At 31.1% G+C, this 20,266-nt stretch overlaps 1 protein-coding gene and 1 long non-coding RNA gene across 6 annotated transcripts in view; one reads left to right on the top strand and one right to left on the bottom strand.

Moving 5' to 3' along the window:
* Positions 1–7,964, top strand: part of Eip75B (Ecdysone-induced protein 75B) — a 56,172-nt gene extending 48,208 nt beyond the window's left edge. For all 5 annotated transcript variants that reach the window (XM_036358382.2, XM_070111985.1, XM_036358384.2 and 2 more), the window contains one exon: positions 1,570–7,964. In XM_036358382.2, the coding sequence (XP_036214275.2) occupies positions 1,570–4,128 (2,559 nt within the window). In that variant the 3' untranslated portion in view covers positions 4,129–7,964. The remainder of the gene's footprint in view (positions 1–1,569) is intronic.
* An 11,595-nt stretch (positions 7,965–19,559) lies between these two features.
* Positions 19,560–20,206, bottom strand: LOC118680120 (uncharacterized). Its single transcript, XR_004975628.2, has 2 exons — positions 20,069–20,206; positions 19,560–19,939 (listed from the first exon to the last, which is right to left on the bottom strand). It is a non-coding gene; the product is annotated as an uncharacterized lncRNA (long non-coding RNA).
* Positions 20,207–20,266: the final 60 nt, after the last annotated feature.

Genomic DNA, 20,266 nt, shown 5'->3' with positions numbered 1-20,266 from the left:
CGTATCTGGCAACACTATACATAATTTGAAAGGTCTTGACATAACCTACAAAACAACGCTATGCATGATTAGTTTGGATATTGCGTTCAACAGTTATAGACGTGTAAACATGGAGTTCACTAACGCCGAAATTCGCGCTATTTTAAAGTTTTCCTTCGTTAAAGGCAAATCCGCTAGAGAAACGTTCCGTGAGATTAATGGTGTTTTGGGGGATGGTACTCTATCACTTCGAACCGCGGAGGAATGGTTTCGACGATTTAGAGCCGGTGAAAACGACACCATGGATAAGCCAGCCGGCGAAAGACCTGTGACGACAAATACCGATCAAATCATGGAATACATCGAGTTAGACCGGCATATGGCATCTCGTGACATCGCCCAGGAGATGGGAGTTAGTCACCAAACCATTTTGAACCATCTGCAGAAGGCTGGATACAAAAAAAAGTTTGATGTTTGGGTGCCGCATAATTTGACGCAAAAAAACCTTCTGGACCGAATCAACGCCTGCGATATGCTGCTGAAACGGAACGAACTCGTCCCATTCTTGAAGCGGATGGTGACTGGCGACGAAAAATGGATCACATACGACAATATCAAGCGAAAACGGTCGTGGTCGAAGGCCGGTGAATCGTCCCAAACAGTGGCCAAGCCGGGATTGTAAGCTTTTCCAGTATATTTAAGTTGAAATTAAACAAAAAAGCTTTAGTTAACGCCCTTGGAAAAAGTCTTGACAACACAGCAAAAGTTCAAGTTTAAAGTTAATACATCATATCTGAATCACAATGTGATAATTTTGGAATGTCTTGCAAATCTCTATTCACTGTTTTAAGTATCCCCAAAATTTTTTGTACACCCTTGGTAGGGGTATGTATGTATTTAAACAACCATACTGCACGAAGATGAAACCTTGAACTATAGTTCGTCGACCTTGAATAGAATATAAAAACGAATCGTAACGAATATACAAAACTTAATTTATGCACACATTTAAGAAGCAAGCTGTTTTGTTTCCATTCTAAAATGTTAAAGAAAAATAAGTTCACTCTGCACTCTTTAGCTTAAAATAGTGCTTTAGAGAATGATTTTATTTTGAAGAATTTTTCTACACATTTGAGCTTTTGCCAATATAATTTCTCTTTTTAAGTGCTTTTAACAAGAAGTAAATGCTCTTACTCTGAATTATACTCTCGTTGGAATACAAGTCACAAAGAACTTAATACATACATAACCGGCGCATGTGCTCAAAAAAGCGATTTTATATTCATAGATATCGATTTAAATGTTTTGTGGAAAATGTGACCTTCACTTAGACCTTAACATTGCCGTCAAAGTATATACATATGTGTATAGATATGTACATATATACATATATATGAATATATATACGCCATCAGGCGTTTGAAGGATGCAAAAAACTTACCAGTAAATGAGAAGCGGTTTTTATTATAACAACGAAATATACACTACAAAATAGAAATTTTTATTATATAATATATTTTAATATGATGTTTTTTTAAATTTCATTAGCACAATTTACTTATTACAAAAAATTCTCTTTTATATTTTTAGGCATGTCCTTTGAATCCTGCCCCTGAGTTACAATCAGAGCAAGAGTTTTCTCAACGATTTGCCCATGTCATACGTGGCGTTATTGATTTTGCTGGTATGATACCTGGTTTTCAACTGCTTACACAAGACGACAAATTTACTTTGCTAAAAGCAGGCCTCTTCGATGCGCTGTTCGTGCGTTTGATTTGCATGTTTGATTCCTCTATTAATAGTATTATATGCTTAAATGGGCAAGTTATGCGCCGCGATGCAATACAAAATGGAGCAAATGCACGTTTTTTAGTGGATTCCACATTTAACTTTGCTGAGCGAATGAATTCCATGAATTTATCAGATGCAGAAATCGGACTGTTTTGTGCGATCGTTCTTATCACACCAGATAGGCCAGGCTTACGAAACATCGAATTAATCGAAAAGATGTACAGCCGATTAAAAGGTTGTTTGCAAAAAGTTATAAATCAGAACCGTGCTGATCAACCGGATTTTATGTCTAAATTGTTAGACACAATGCCTGATTTGCGAACACTTAGCACACTTCATACAGAGAAATTGGTAGTTTTTCGTACAGAACACAAAGAGCTATTACGTCAACAAATGTGGACAATGGACGATGAGCAATCAACGAATGTTAAGAGTCCTGTTATCAATTGGGATGATGCTCGTATGGACGTTGAAGCGAAAAGTCCTCTTGGTTCAGTATCAAGTACTGAGTCAGTAGATTTAGAATACACCACCTCCTCTACCACATCGGCGCCACAGCATCGCGTTAATAATCTAGAACCTCAACCGTCAGCATTAGCTTCGTCAACTCCTTTATTAGCGGCAACATTATCAGGTCCATGTCCTCTACGTAACAGAGCCAATTCTGGCTCATCCGGCGATTCTACCACTGAAATGGATATTATGGGCTCCCACGCACACCTTACCCAGAATGGGTTAACAATCACTCCAATTGTTCGATCGCATTCCCACCAACAGTTGCATCATCATTTGACTACTGGCGCGCCAAACAGATATCGAAAATTAGACTCACCAACGGATTCAGGTATCGAATCTGGTAATGAAAAGAATGATTGTGTTATTAAAGCTGTAAGTTCTGGAGGCAGTTCGTCTTGTTCTAGCCCACGTTCTAGTGTAGATGATGCATTAGATTGCACAGATACACCTACAGCAAGCAACAGCCAAGTTACATTATCTGTTTCTCCTGTTCGTTCACCTAAACCCATCGCTCCAACATCCACCTCATCTTTAACTGGAATAGTTAGTACGCCAAATTCCCTCAAACGTCAAATTGTCGAAGATATGCCAGTATTGAAGCGAGTATTAGAAGCACCGCCACTTTATGATACCAATTCACTAATGGATGAAGCTTACAAGCCCCATAAAAAATTTCGAGCTTTACGCCATCGTGAAATCGAAACTGCAGAGGCAGATCCAAGTTCCACATCTAATAATTCTTTAAATACAGAGAAAATAACCACACCAAAAGCTGATACAAATAACACGGTACAAAGTTCGCAAATGGTAAAAGCAGCAAATAGTCCACCGCCGTTTATTCAATCAACGAGTACAGCTTCTACTCCATTTGTTACTTCCCATTGTACAGTAACAACAGCGTCATCTCCACATTCCCACGCTATAACAGGAAGTTCTTTAAACAGCCATCAGCAGAGTCAGCTACATATGCATTTGACACGTCACACGAGTTCGAATCATAGTACTAGTAGCAATGGTAACCAAAATCATACTAGTAATGTGCCGCCACAACAGCAATCTTCTTTATCTAGTACACATTCAGTGCTTGCTAAATCTCTAATGGCTGAACCACGTATGACTCCTGAACAAATAAAGAGATCTGATATCATTCAAAACTACATTATGCGCGATCAAGCATCGTGTTCTTCAGGATCAATGATTCCTGGAACTCCAACCCATACCAGAACACGTAGCCCAGCACCAGTGCAGCATTTATCCCCAATGAACCAGACTTCCCATCATTATACACCTATTGCATCCCCATCTTCAAGTAATTCTCCAACTTGCTCAAGCACTATCTGCAGTTCATCTTCGACTACAACAATAACATTAACTTCACCACCAAACTCTATTAACCCAACTCCTACACGATGGCACGGTCATTCAGTTATAACGACAACAAGCATCAACCACCGCCAGCAATCTGTTTCACCAAGTAGTAATGGGTCTTCTTCATCATCATCTTCATTAAATGCCTGTCAATATTTTCAATCTCCACACTCCACATCAGCTACAGTTTCTCCCCCTCGTCCGTCACCATCAGCTATTCATTCACCCCCACGTTTATTAGAATTGCAAGTGGACATTTCCGATTCTCAGCAACCGTTGAATTTGTCGAAAAAGTCACCAACACCACCCCCAAATAAGTTGCAGGCATTGGTAGCGGCAGCAACTGCGGTACAAAAATATCCTACCGTTTCCGCCGATGTAACTGTTACGCCGGCTAAAACTGAAAGTCCGCAAACTGTAACCAGTGTGCCAGCAAATAGTACGCAGCAACTACAGGTTATGCTAGAAGCGTAAGGTAGATACAATATGTATGTATGTATGTGCTAGTGAATAAGTTCACTATACAATTTTATGTAAAGAATGCATAGATAAACATTGCGCATGCACCAGTATAAAATATATTTTGAGATTATTCGAAAGCAAATATAAAATGTGCATGGTATGATATTAAGAGGAAAATTTGGATTTGTACCAAAACCTAAAAGTTAATAAGATTAGGTAACAAAAAAGAGAGAGACTGAATATTCAAGTATATATAAAAAATATGAAATATTTTAAAGTATTGATGCAAGATGGATATGCTACTTGACGTGAATGAATTAATCAATTTTTGGCATGATCTTAAATTAAAAAACAAAAGAAACACAAAAATTAACTTACATTTGTGTAAATGCATAAATATAAATACATATATCTTTTCCTTAAAACTTTTGAAGTTGATAGTAGTGAAAATTGATAAATAATTATGAACTATAACTTATGTATTAGATATAAAGAAGAACTGTATATGAATCGAGCGTGGATGTATTTTAGAAGATGTGGTAAAAATTGTGACAAAGAGTTATAAACGAAAGCATAAGGGAGAATTGCCATTTGCATTCAGTTTTTCAATTCAAAAGAAGTTAAAGATTTTTTATTGTATATTTTAAATTTTGTTATTATGAGTTTCTGGAAAATTTAAACAAAAATTAAACGTTTTTTTCACATATGTCTACTAAATATTTTGAACCAAAATTATTATTATTTTTTTTGTCATCCAAATATGTATTATATTGTATTATAGTAAACGATTGGTGTTTATAAAAATATTAATGGCAAATCCTTAAAACCTAATGACTGTATCTTCGAAGCACACAAAATAAACTGTACAAAATGCATGCAATATAGATTTAAAAATCCATAACACCGTGACAAAAATAATTAATTATGCTACACTTCCTTTTAAATCTAATACGTATATGTATTTGCAGTGAAGAGAATAATTTTAATAGTAAGGCAATGAGATGTTTTTAAGATAAATGGCACAACGATATGATATTATATGTATGTTAACTTATATATATGCCGTATAACATTAAAATTGAGAATATATAGATACATTTGTGTATTTTATTGAATTATCTATAAATTAAATTCCGGCGCATAGGAATTCCCATAAAAAGCTCAAACGCCGTTATCGAATTAATTTTTTGGTCGGAAAAATTTGAGATCAATCAAATGAAACAAATGTTTGAAATCTAGATTTGCAAAATTTGGCAAATTAAATAAAAATGTCTACTGAATTAATTTAAGTTATTTATAATTTCTGGAAAGAAATGTTGTTCCAGTGGTCCAATATGATTTAATATTGAAAACTCTGCGAGTTTTTCAATAAGCAAAAAAGTTGATTAATGTTTAATTCTTCCTACTATAAATGCATAGTAAAATTTTGCTTTCATAAGCAGTTTTACTTTAGAGATCTTATTTTATAATAAAATTGTTTTATTGTTCGTTGGTTTGTTTTATCTTTATTATTAAAATCATCTATTTATCTGTTGGAGTGATAAATTTTTACGTGTTACTTTTCTAAAAAATATTTAATATTATTGTTTTCTAAATTTATAAAATGTAAAAAGTTCTAAATAATTTTAAAATGTATATATTGTATATAATTTTTCTTATTTAATAAGCATATTAAGATAAATATTCCCTAAGTTAATTTTTGTGTGTATATGTGTTTCTAATTATTGAATGTATTGGCCGTTGATGTATTGTTTAATTTAAAACAAGTTCTTAAACTTTCATTTATTCACATGTTAAGATGATAAGAGAAAGTGAATTTATTCTTATTAGTAATAGTAGTAGTATAGTGGTAGTATGCTATATTTGTAGTAGGTACAAAAAATAAAATTTTTTCAAATACACACACATATTAAAAATAAATTAAAAAATTTGCGTTTAATTTTTATGAGTTGAAAATTGATATATTTTTTTTATAATTTACTGCACCGGTATCTTAATATATACTTAAAGGATTTTTCTCCAACAATATTCTCTTAATTGATAACTTTTTACGCTAAATATGAATAAAAATTGTATTTATATATTTATGTATATAAATAATTTAGCTGGTTAGTTATTTCCTTAATACATATTTAATATCTTATATGTATTTTTAATAATATCACAATATCCTCAACTTGAAAAAACGTATAAGCTGTTTAATCAACCGTGTAACAGGAATGGAATTACATTATAATATAAAGAAATGTTGAACAAAAACTATACCGATAGGTGAGCAGAATCAAATATTTTGGAATGGTTATTATTTATAATATCAGTGTCACTTCGGTAAAGGGTTTATTAAAACATTCAAACATAAATATATGTATGAATATACATATTTTTTTAATAACTTTAATAATTATGTTTCTCTTTTTAAAGCCTAAAATTCAATATTTATTTGCATTTTTTAAGGCGCAGTTATTGGTAAATTTGTTGTTGTTGCTTAGCTGCTTAAAAGTTCTCTTCTGTATACGATTTTACTGACAAAGTAAATTTTTGTATTTTTTCTAAAAATTTATCATATTGGGTATGCTAAAAAGTTTACTGTTACCTTTAGCCACTTTAGTACTCAGAAATAACGCCATGAACCATATGCATCTTAAAAAATAATAACAAACTAAAATTGGCTGTATTCCCTATTTTTTGATTCATTGCAAATTCAAGACGTCTATTCGACATACATACATTATGTACATATAAGTTATTTGCCTTGCACAAAGAAAATACAGAAATGTATACCGAATAATATTATAATGACAATAGCGGAATATATAATTAAAATATTTTCAAAATTATTATATTTTATTCACAATTTTAATTCTAAAAAGAGTATCTTTCAAAATGTTGTAAATAGCTTATCTTGTAATCACAATATTAATAAATCAAAATGAATACATATTATTGGAAAGATTTCTAGTATCACAATCGTCATAAATTTGTATGCATATTTACGTGTACACAATGGAATACTTAAACTTATGTATGTACACAAAAGGGATGGGTCCAGTTGTGGTAATACAGATTATCAAATATAGATCTGATTGTGTGGTCAATATCCCTCCTGACACAATTTTAAAATCAAATACTCAATTGTAAAATCTTTTTACATTAAGAATATGCGATTTTAAAAGAGTATTAAGAAAAAAGTTTATAAAATACAAATAAGAACAAAGCAAAGTTAAAAAGCACTGTATATACTTTTAAAATGAAATAATAGTCACATTAAGCAATGCACGTTACTGTAAATCAAAGAATGTATATGAACACATTGCATACAAAACGAATACGTATAAAACGAATATATCAATCATAATAAAAATATTCGTATATGTAGGTATAATGAAAGGCCTGCCAAAATTGAAATTAGGGGGGTGGGGTCGTTATATAAAAAACCTTACTCATTGATTTGATATTAAATATTCAAATTATGAATGTAATGACATTTTAAAAACATCATGTTCATATATTTTCATAACTATGGATTGGAATCGAAGTATTTAAAAAAACATTGATTGAAGTTTATAAGATAATTAAAATCATATATATTGGTTGAAGTACCAAAACTTTTACAAGAGCCTGTCCACGACTTGCATATATGTATGTATGTATCTAATACATTCAGGCATATGTTTGAATATTTGAATATATGTATATGGAAGGATTTTGGTGTCAATCTGCGGGCACTGGAGCAATCTTATTTCTTAACAGCATATTATTTGTGAACATTATTTAAAAATTGTGAACTCTAAGATAAGGACAACATTTTTGTTGTATGAATATAATAAAATATAAACTTGAGTAAAAAATTCAACAAGTTGTTATTCAAAACAGTATATTGAAGAAAAGAGGCCAGGATAAAAATGTATCGTTTATGGTTTCCAGAGCGTGGTAAGTCTTAGGAAAAGTTTATTTTCATGCGTAAAAGTCTATAATATTACAAAATCTTAACAAATATATTTATATATTATATATACATATGTATCTAACTAACTGCCATATTTTGTCTTGTCTAAATCACCTGCAAATAATAGCCAAGAAGCCAAACACTTTTAGGTAAATCGCACAAAAATCGCCTTCAAGTGAGTATCATTTCAGAAATACTGTATGAGCTGTGTCAATGGGTGAACAGGGTCGGCCGTCATCAGAAAACATGTTTTACCTCAGCAGGAATATAAACCTTTTTGTTGATAATTACGCACTCATCATATGTATATACAGCCATTTTTGCAACATTTTGATCTTGCCAAATTAACATCTTTGAAAAGAGTTTTTAGGCAATTAATGAAGAGGGAGAGTTGGATTAGTAAAATTGGGTGATGGCAATATCTTATGTAAAAACCGTTAATAACACTATTTTCAAATTAAGCATCACAATTCACTAAAATACTTCTAGCGTTTGCAATTTATTATTTGTTTTTATTTTAAAAATTTGTTTAAATTAAGAAATTTATATGTCTACTACATACCTACATGTACGCTACTTTGTTAGCAAAAATGTTAACTTTGTTTGTATGAAAATGTGCACATATAGGCACATACATATACATATATAAAGATGAATAAAAGAAAAACAACTTATTTTACTTTCACTGGACGAGCAACGGATGAGTTCAATGGCAGCTAACAATATAATTTTTACCTTATTGCAACGTGTTAGTGCCAAATATGGCTCTTCACTTTCGTTTCGACCGAAGAAAATGAAAATGCAAGAGAAATGCCATTAAACAAATCGAAAGCAGGGTATTGTGCCACATATCCCAAAGTGCGTGACTTTTTAATACATATGTATGTAAATACCTCCATATGTATATCAACATCAATCGTCACGTCACAATTCAACACAGTCAAATAACAATAAAAACTCAAACCCTCTTACGAGTATCTATGAATAAGATAAGTATGTACATATATACATACTTGTATATATTTTTTTAAGCATCATCAGCCATTATCATATTGATTATTTGAAGATCTAAACTTTGTAAATATTTTTTTTATATTCTGATTTTGTGTCCTTAACATAACATAAGTATAATTGGAGCACATTTATGCTTATAGTACTGTAAAGTAAATATACCTATAAGTAAATACAAGTATATACATATATACAATACAATGCAATACATGCAATATTTTAATTAAAATCGAATTCGAAAACGAAAGCTGCATATAGTTTCATTAGCAGCATATTTGTATGTACATACATATGCATAGACGTAAACTCGTACACTGACCTGGTTTTCACTTTTAAAATAGTTGCTAGTAATAAGTTCAGTTTATTGGACAGTCAATCGTTTTGTATATTGTGCTTTCTCATAACTTGTGATTTCGATTCAATTTGGATGATTACCATCTGAACATCAACGAAATAACGGGAAATCGTCATCCACTGTATTTTTAATTAGCATATGTGTATGTATATATGTATATATATCGTATTGTTCACAAGCACACACATAAGTAGAACATATGTGAATATAAGTTCTTTTAAAATATGCAGGCAAAAATATGTATGTACATAATATATGCTATATACTTATATGAAAATAGAAAGTAAATCGTATTTACTAGCAGTATATAAAAAAAAATCGAAGAAAGTGACGTTAAACGCTGTAAGCGCCAACCTGAATAATAAAGCACATGAAATAGCTTGACAAGAAAGTTATAAAGGCAAGTATTATATATATTATACACACATACATATACATATGTAACGGTGTTATAAAAACCTGCAACCAACCGGCCACACGTAGTTAATGAGTGAATAAATGAAGGTGGATAACGAAATATGCATCAGCCAAAAGCGATACGAAAATGAAAATACAGCTTACTACTTACTATATTTTAGTTTTGGAATCAACGTAATGTGATTGCCCGGAATTTAGAGCACGCAAAGTTTATTGAACTTATAAGAAGAGAAAAGTGAAATGGTAGGGAAGGCGTGTGATTAATTGCTAGCCAACTTATTTTTCTCCGAAACAAATATGCAATAATAGAAAACAAATTTATATTAACAATATCTTGTATTTAAAAGTTAAACGCTATTGCGTTATGTACTCGCAGAATGTGCGAAGTACAGCACGGGATTGGGCCTCACATATCATATTACAATCGATTCTTTACGATCGATATTTACTTTACATACAATTGAAAAACATTTATTTAAAAATCACCACCTTCTGCTACTCTAAATGGAATAAAAATTCAAACCATAGTTCATCTTATTGCAAAAAAAGCAACTGCTTCATATGAAAATAAGGATGTTATTAGCCAAAACCAAAGAGCTTTTTATCAAAATAGCGTTTGCCGCTCAGCAGCCAATTTCAAACTCCTAACTTCTTATTTCCTTCGTTCACTTTCAATGTTATCAATAATACCATTGTTTATCCAGATTAAAAGGTGATAAGCCTTCGTGGGCTTTCGCTACAATCTATTTTATATGTAGAAGTTGGAGAGTATTTTGTCTTGCCTCATAGCTAAAAACGTTTAATGTGTAATGAAAGAGAAATCTAAATTAATAATATTTTTATTTGCTCACAATATGTTGATCAGATTATCATAGTTCTTTATTTCTAAATAAATTTTTGTACATATCATCATACAAATTCATGCCACTCGGTATATACGGACATTTTTATATATATCTGATTTTTCCAAATATTTCCAACTTTTTTACTACAACACTAAAGCATTTAGAAACAAAAATTGCGTGTCCATGACCCCATGAGAGACAGAGTGAAGCCTTGTACTTGACCATTAGGACATTTAATCAACTGCAATGAACTCTGTTTCCAGTTTATCGAAAGCTTTTCCATTGCTCTTAATAAGGAGGAAAAGAGAGGATAAGTTGTAGCTTTTTTGAAGCGCATGCCCAACCTATCCTTGGGAAGACGTGGGCACGAAGGGCGGAATTTTTTCAAGGTTTCGATGACATTCACATCACCGGTAATTCAGAAAAATATATGAACGTTTATACGATTGTTTGCTAAAACGTTCGTATACATGACCTTAACTTTGTTGGGGTAGTAATGAGGCGTATAGAAAAAAAAAAAATTATTGACATTGACATTGACGTAGTTCTACATATGTAAATGTAATCCTTATTAATTACCACAATGTAAAGTACACATATTTTATCTTAAATACAAAAAATTCATAACTATGTATTTCTCTGTTATGATATATATACATACATTAATTAAAATAATTATTATTGTAGTTTTTTAATATATAACATTTTAGATAAAAAGTGGTTTGCAAATAGATTAGTAATTTTTTGTTAGTATAGTATTTTTCATTTCAAATGCCAATGGTAGGAATATACAAGTAAATTATACGCCAAAATGTAATGTTTCTAAATAGCACATACGAGGTGTGTTCAAAGAAAAAGGTGAATTTTGATTCGTGGGCTGTATACATTCGATTATTGATAATTTGTTTTTCTTATAATCGGATACATATGTTTATCATGTGCTTGCATTAGGAGCCAATTTCGAGTAGTAGTTTGTTTTTGACAACAGAAAAGGTTAATCACGTTTTTGTGTGCTCTTCGATTTTTGACTTTTGAAAGAAATGGATCAAAGAGTAAGTGTTAAATTTTGCGTTAAAAATATAATAAAATGCTTCAAGGCACTTGAAATATTCACTGTAGCATTCGATGAGTCCACTTTGCCTCAAAAAAGTATTTATAAGTGGTACAAGTGCTTTACAGAAGACCGAAAAGATGTTGATGACGATGAGCATCCTGGAAAATTGTTCTTGAAAATCGTCGATTCACTATTCAAGAAGTTGCAGAGGTTGTTGAAGTATCAATCGGCTCATACTATTCAATTTTCTCGAATATTTTGGGCATGAAACGTGTGGCAGCGAAGTTGGTTTCGAAATTGCTAGATTTGGAACTCACACATTAATGCATATTCGTGATTTTTTGGCCGGTATTCATGTCTCACCCACCGTATTCGACAGATTTGGCTCCCTGCGACCTTTTCCTATTATCAAAACTGAAGAAACCAATGAAAGGAAAGTGTTTTGCCACAATTGATGAGATCAAGTCAGAATCGAAGAAAGAGCTGATGGTCATACCGAAAAGTGCATTTTAGAAGTGCTTCGAAGATTGAAAAAAGTGTTGGCACAAGTGTTTTATATCCGAAAGGGGATTACTTTGAAGGGGACAAAATACATATTGATGAATAAATAAGTACTTTTCAAAAAAATCAAGTCACCTTTTCCTTTGAACATACCTCGTATGCTTTTGGATTATCTTCTATCTAGTTCTCTCAGAAATATCATCAAATCTTTTTATATATTATTGTATACCCGATTGTGGGATTATATTATATGTGTTCACATGACAAATATATACCGCAAAAGAACGCAGCAAGAAAAATTACATATGTATTGTAGCAAAAGAAAAATGGAAGGTAGCGAATCGAACAAACTATACCAGATGTTTAAACAAATAGTACTTGCTCAAAGCGCAGCGATAAAATGTCCTCTGATGCATGCTCTAATTTAATACACTTCTTTCTTTAGTGGAGAAATGCTCGCAATAAAATATTTGGTAAATGTATAGTTTAGGTCCCCCAACTAAGGAGGCCTCAAAATTGAAATTTTTTTTTTTAAATATTCTTTTTTTTACGCGTAGATTACAAATCCGTGAGCGGAAAGTGAATTTTTTCAATATTTATATTTTTTTTCCTAAACTATACATTTACCAAATATTTTACTAACCCCTTAGTTTTACATAGTAAATAAAAATTTATTTCAGGTTAAAATCAATAAAAAATATTTGTATATCAATTTTTGACTGTAATTTGCTATTTCAGTCATTCCAAAAGTAAAATTTGTCTAAAATCGGTACAACAAAACTTGGTAGCATTGAAGGCAAGCAGCTTACAGCTTACCCGTGAACATTTTTGGCAAATGTATCGAGAAAAAAAAAGCCAATCGAAGAGAGTTGTATTAACAAGATAAACAAATATTTTAAAAGCAAACAAAAACACCAGCTTTAAATTGGAAATCATGGTATAAGGGAGTAGCGAAAGTCTCATTCACAATAAAACCAACATGGTGGCCATGGTAAGTTAGGGTGGCGAGGGGCTAAAATGGGTTGCGCACAGCAGAAAACGCCTAAATAATTATTTGTAAATATTTTAAATTTTGGTTATTAATTGATGTTTAATGCTAACAATATATAATATCATACCATGTTGTTATAGGTAAATATGCGGCAAATTTTTAAGCATTTTAAATAACTTATTAATGGGCAAACTGAAAATTCAATTTAACTATGAGTGGACGGGAAGAAATAACTATTGTAACAAAATTTGATACTATAAGTAATAATAATTTACATAATCAAAAAAGCAAAACTTATCATTGCCATACAAGTGATAATAATTCATTTAAACAATAAAGCAAAATTTATCATTGTACTTATATCAAGAAATTTTACTAGTGCTCTAATTTAGGTATAGATTTATTCAATCACAAATTTTATTTACGTTTTATATATCAGCAATTAATGGTGGATATATGTACAATAGTTTATTACAACTTTTGACATACAAAATTACCATATTATTATATAGTTCTTAGTTTAGTTTTTAAATATATAGACTTCTAAAATAAATTATTTTTTGAAGTTGCAATATCTTTATAGTATAAAATACGGTAGGCACATCAGGTAGTTGTCTCTGTATTTCAGCATGTAGCCATTATAATATATATTTTACATATAACTCTTTACATAAATCTATTATCATATTGTTATATAGTTCTAAATTTAGTTTTTAAATATATAGACTTCTAAAATAAATTATTTGTTGAAGGTGCAATATCTTTATAGTATAAAACATTTTATAAGGGTATAAAATACGGTAGATATATTTCTTTTTTAAAAAGTATTATAAAATTGGCTTGCGCAACACTGTTACGCAATGCTCAATAGCAATACTGGCATTTGAATTTATTAACAACTTTTAGTCAAACGCATTAATACACACCTGCTTATTGATAAAAATTCTTGTGTGAGCATTTTTATCAGGAGCAATATGAAATATTCATTATTTTACGAAGATTGTATTACAAATTTATAAACATTGCCCTCAGTTTCGTTGAATAAGCATATTCCGCATCCCGTTATTTGACATGGTTGCTTAATTGCACCTTACATTTTTCTGTGGTGAATATTTATTAAGTTACCACAGTTAAAATAAGGCATAAATATATATCGTAATTATTCTGAAATTTGCCAATAATAGCCGCTTTTTTAAGAACATATATTAAAATAAACTTATTGTATTTTGAAAACATATTAAAGTTTTACATATAATCAATATTTTTTGGACAACTTTTTCATAAATTAAGAGAAAATAGCAAGATGCAACCATTTTCCGGTTAAAAGTCGGCCATCTTGGCTATCAATAGAAACTCAACCCCTAGGCGGACTTGACGTTTCTCCATGGACCCCTCTCAGCTGTAGCATTGTTTACATCCAATTGCTGTTTATTTTTCTACTCCCCTTTACGATGTTGAAAATAATGTTAAGTTAGACTTAATTCTCAAGATTTTTCTACGGATCATTCACAATAGTTTATTATATTGTGGCGAACACAAGTACCAGAACAAAACAGAATTAACGATAAACTGCCAGAAGCAACTAGACAGCGAATTCGTAGTTGCCAGAATGTTCTAGTAGCGAACTTTTGTTAAAAATTTACTATATAAGGGCTGCCGGATCGTGCAGCAGAGACAATTCTAATTAGAGTGTTACCGTGTAAAGAACAATTAAGCTATAAGCAATAAGTTGTAAGTTCGAATAGCGAGCAATAAGTGTTAAGTTGTTAGAATTGGGAATAAAGATAAGTGTATAGCATTAAATTGGGACTTTAATTTAACAATCCAGTGATCGAGCTCAAGAGTGAGTTATAGTTAGACGATTTATCGAGAAATCCGTTACAATATTTTACTTTACAACACTTTTATTCTTGTCGGATCTGTTTTTGTTCGCGCTCACTCAAATAGTAATTGTCCCAATGAAAATAACCGAGGTAAATACATGCATAGAAACGATTCTGGCTATTCATTCTATTTTGTGTTAACAAAATAATTTTTGTACTTTTTTGCAAGATAATAAACTATTTAAAATTTGTAATGCTTCTTAAATTACAAAACGATTTTCTTTCGATTTGTTTGATTATAACAGACTGAAAGCAAGAGAGCGAAAGATAAGGGATTAAAGCTGATTTACCCCTTTTTAATTTATTAATAAATAAATTATATTAGCGTAAATAGAAGAAACCATTGCACTAAAAATGTACTTATCATACGTGTTCAATTACCTTCGCGACTTAAAACTCTTGTGTATGTACATACTTGTATGGAAAAACCCGAATGATTAAAAAAAATTATTTGAATTACCTAAGGGTAGTAATAGGTAATGGTAGGTTTATATTATTTTAAGAAAGGAAGGACTTATAACTTAAAGAAAAACAATAACAATGTACATACTCAAATGGAGGGAGTAATATTTGAATTATGAATTTTGATTATGCATTTTTCACATTTAGGTGATTTTTTGCGACATCTGTTGGTCGAAGTTATGATTGGTGCTGTTAAGGTCAATTACTACACCTAACCAAGTAGGGGTACCTGACGATACAGTTATAACTTCCTTTGCTGCAACACAAAAAATGTAAATGCTATAAAAATAAGACTATAAATTAAGTCTAACTAAACGCAATTAGTTAAAAGGTATGTTTAAGGCTTGCTTTATTACATTCTTTGGGTTGGCTAATCTATATACATATTATAATACACAGTATTTTCTAAACTGTACGATTTCTTAACAAACGCTTAGTAGTCGTGGAATGGAATGGTTCACCTTATTGCAAAAAAAAGCAACTGCTTCGTATGAAAATAAGGATGTTATTAGCCAAAACCAAAGAGCTTTTTATCAAAATAGCGTTTGCCGCTCAGCAGCCAATTTCAAACTCCTAACTTCTTATTTCCTTCGTTCACTTTCAATGTTATCAATAATACCATTGTTTATCCAGATTAAAAGGTGATAAGCCTTCGTGGGCTTTCGCTACAATCTATTTTATATGTAGAAGTTGGAGAGTATTTTGTCTTGCCTCATGGCTAAAAACGTTTAATGTGTAATGAAAGAGAATTCTGAATTAATAATATTTTTATTTGCTCACAATATGTTGATCAGATTATAATAGTTCTTTATTTCTAAATATATAATATTATATTAAAAATATTTTAAATTATGGCTTCCGAATATTTGGTAAATTTTTGTACATATCATCATACAAATTCATGCCACTCGGTATATACGGACATTTTTATATATATCTGATTTTTCCAAATATTTCCAACTTTTTTACTACAACACTAAAGCATTTAGAAACAAAAATTGCGTGTCCATGACCCCATGAGAGACAGAGTGAAGCCTTGTACTTGACCATTAGGACATTTAATCAACTGCAATGAACTCTGTTTCCAGTTTATCGAAAGCTTTTCCATTGCTCTTAATAAGGAGGAAAAGAGAGGATAAGTTGTAGCTTTTTTGAAGCGCATGCCCAACCTATCCTTGGGAAGACGTGGGCACGAAGGGCGGAATTTTTTCAAGGTTTCGATGACATTCACATCACCGGTAATTCAGAAAAATATATGAACGTTTATACGATTGTTTGCTAAAACGTTCATATACATGACCTTAACTTTGTTGGGGTAGTAATGAGGCCTATAGAAAAAAAAAAATTATTGACATTGACATTGACGTAGTTCTACATATGTAAATGTAATCCTTATTAACTACCACAATGTAAAGTACACATATTTTATCTTAAATACAAAAAATTCATAACTATGTATTTCTCTGTTATGATATATATACATACATTAATTAAAATAATTATTATTGTAGTTTTTTAATATATAACATTTTAGATAAAAAGTGGTTTGCAAATAGATTAGTAATTTTTTGTTAGTATAGTATTTTTCATTTCAAATGCCAATGGTAGGAATATACAAGTAAATTATACGCCAAAATGTAATGTTTCTAAATAGCACATACGAGGTGTGTTCAAAGAAAAAGGTGAATTTTGATTCGTGGGCTGTATACATTCGATTATTGATAATTTGTTTTTCTTATAATCGGATACATATGTTTATCATGTGCTTGCATTAGGAGCCAATTTCGAGTAGTAGTTTGTTTTTGACAACAGAAAAGGTTAATCACGTTTTTGTGTGCTCTTCGATTTTTGACTTTTGAAAGAAATGGATCAAAGAGTAAGTGTTAAATTTTGCGTTAAAAATATAATAAAATGCTTCAAGGCACTTGAAATATTCACTGTAGCATTCGATGAGTCCACTTTGCCTCAAAAAAGTATTTATAAGTGGTACAAGTGCTTTACAGAAGACCGAAAAGATGTTGATGACGATGAGCATCCTGGAAAATTGTTCTTGAAAATCGTCGATTCACTATTCAAGAAGTTGCAGAGGTTGTTGAAGTATCAATCGGCTCATACTATTCAATTTTCTCGAATATTTTGGGCATGAAACGTGTGGCAGCGAAGTTGGTTTCGAAATTGCTAGATTTGGAACTCACACATTATTGCATATTCGTGATTTTTTGGCCGGTATTCATGTCTCACCCACCGTATTCGACAGATTTGGCTCCCTGCGACCTTTTCCTATTATCAAAACTGAAGAAACCAATGAAAGGAAAGTGTTTTGCCACAATTGATGAGATCAAGTCAGAATCGAAGAAAGAGCTGATGGTCATACCGAAAAGTGCATTTTAGAAGTGCTTCGAAGATTGAAAAAAGTGTTGGCACAAGTGTTTTATATCCGAAAGGGGATTACTTTGAAGGGGACAAAATAGATATTGATGAATAAATAAGTACTTTTCAAAAAAATCAAGTCACCTTTTCCTTTGAACATACCTCGTATGCTTATGGATTATCTTCTATATATGTGTTCACATGACAAATATATACCGCAAAAGAACGCAGCAAGAAAAATTACATATGTATTGTAGCAAAAGAAAAATGGAAGGTAGCGAATCGAACAAACTATACCAGATGTTTAAACAAATAGTACTTGCTCAAAGCGCAGCGATAAAATGTCCTCTGATGCATGCTCTAATTTAATACACTTCTTTCTTTAGTGGAGAAATGCTCGCAATAAAATATTTTACTAACCCCTTAGTTTTACATAGTCAATAAAAATTTATTTCAGGTTAAAATCAATAAAAAAATATTTGTATATCAATTTTTGACTGTAATTTGCTATTTCAGTCATTCCAAAAGTAAAATTTGTCTAAAATCGGTACAACAAAACTTGGTAGCATTGAAGACAAGCAGCTTACAACTTACTTGTGAAAATTTTTGGCAAATGTATCGAGAAAAAAAAAAGCCAATCGAAGAGAGTTGTATTAACAAGTATGTACATTGATTGTACATAGATCCTTGATAAATTAGATAAGGTTTGCACCGCACCATAAACAAATATTTTAAAAGCATTATGTAAAACACCAGCTTTAAATTGGAAATAATGTAAAGTTAGACGTAGTTCTCAAGATTTTTCTACGAATCATTCATTATATTTTACTTTACAACACTTTTATTCTTGTCGGATCTGTTTTTGTTCGCGCTCACTCAAATAGTAATTGTCCCAATGAAAATAACCGAGGTAAATACATGCATAGAAACGATTCTGGCTATTCATTCTATTTTGTGTTAACAAAATAATTTTTGTACTTTTTTGCAAGATAATAAACTATTTAAAATTTGTAATGCTTCTTAAATTACAAAACGATTTTCTTTCGATTTGTTTGATTATAACAGACTGAAAGCAAGAGAGCGAAAGATAAGGGATTAAAGCTGATTTACCCCTTTTTAATTTATTAATAAATAAATTATAGTAGCGTAAATAGAAGAAACCATTGCACTAAAAATGTACTTAACATACGTGTTCAATTACCTTCGCGACTTAAAACTCATTGTGTATGTACATACTTGTATGGAAAAACCCGAATGATTAAAAAAAATTATTTGAATTACCTAAGGGTAGTAATAGGTAATGGTAGGTTTATATTATTTTAAGAAAGGAAGGACTTATAACTTAAAGAAAAACAATAACAATGTACATACTCAAATGGAGGGAGTAATATTTGAATTATGAATTTTGATTATGCATTTTTCACATTTAGGTGATTTTTTGCGACATCTGTTGGTCGAAGTTATGATTGGTGCTGTTAAGGTCAATTACTACACCTAACCTAGTAGGGGTACCTGACGATACAGTTATAACTTCCTTTGCTGCAACACAAAAAATGTAAATGCTATAAAAATAAGAATATAAATTAAGTCTAACTAAACGCAATTAGATAAAAGGTATGTTTAAAGCTTGCTTTATTACATTCTTTGGGTTGGCTAATATTACACATTATTTTCTAAACTGTACGATTTCTTAACAAACGTTTAGTAGTCGTATTCATAATTTGTATATAATGCTCATTTCCGAAGTGTTATGTTTAATGTTTGACTATTTTTTTTCAAATACCAATTGATTGACGACATACGAATGAATTGACTAATTTGTCAGATTACAAATGCATATGCATTTATTTATCAAATTTGATTCTTACACCTTTTGTATATGCTTGGCCCAGCCTCACTTGTCATTTGTATTGTCATTTGTTTGAAGTTTATTACCAGTGTCTGAGCATTATAATTAGATTTTATGCGAAAATATTTCATTTAATAACCTAAAAAAATATAACACCAAATAAAGAAAGTAATTATGTATTATAAATATAACTAAGCTATTATGCTACAAATGAATATGTCAATAATATTATTTTACTTGTATTTTGTGTTAGCACTCGTTTCATTACCGTATTTGTATCCACCATTAACTGAGGTGAGTTGCATATTACATTCAAAGCTACCTCCGAAACCACTTTAACTGTACGAGTACAATGAGTAAATACTCTCCCACTGCTTTATCTTTTTCCCCGGTATCGCCAGTAGGTAGTAGAGACGGACGGTTGGCACTAAGTGGTGAAGTTCTACAATTAGATTTAAAAGTCAGT

Source organism: Bactrocera oleae, chromosome 6, assembly GCF_042242935.1.
Source record: "Bactrocera oleae isolate idBacOlea1 chromosome 6, idBacOlea1, whole genome shotgun sequence".
In the NCBI taxonomy this organism is placed as follows: Eukaryota; Metazoa; Arthropoda; class Insecta; order Diptera; family Tephritidae; genus Bactrocera; species Bactrocera oleae.
Note: the sequence above shows the minus strand (reverse complement) of the source record. Positions and strands in the feature narration are given on the sequence as shown.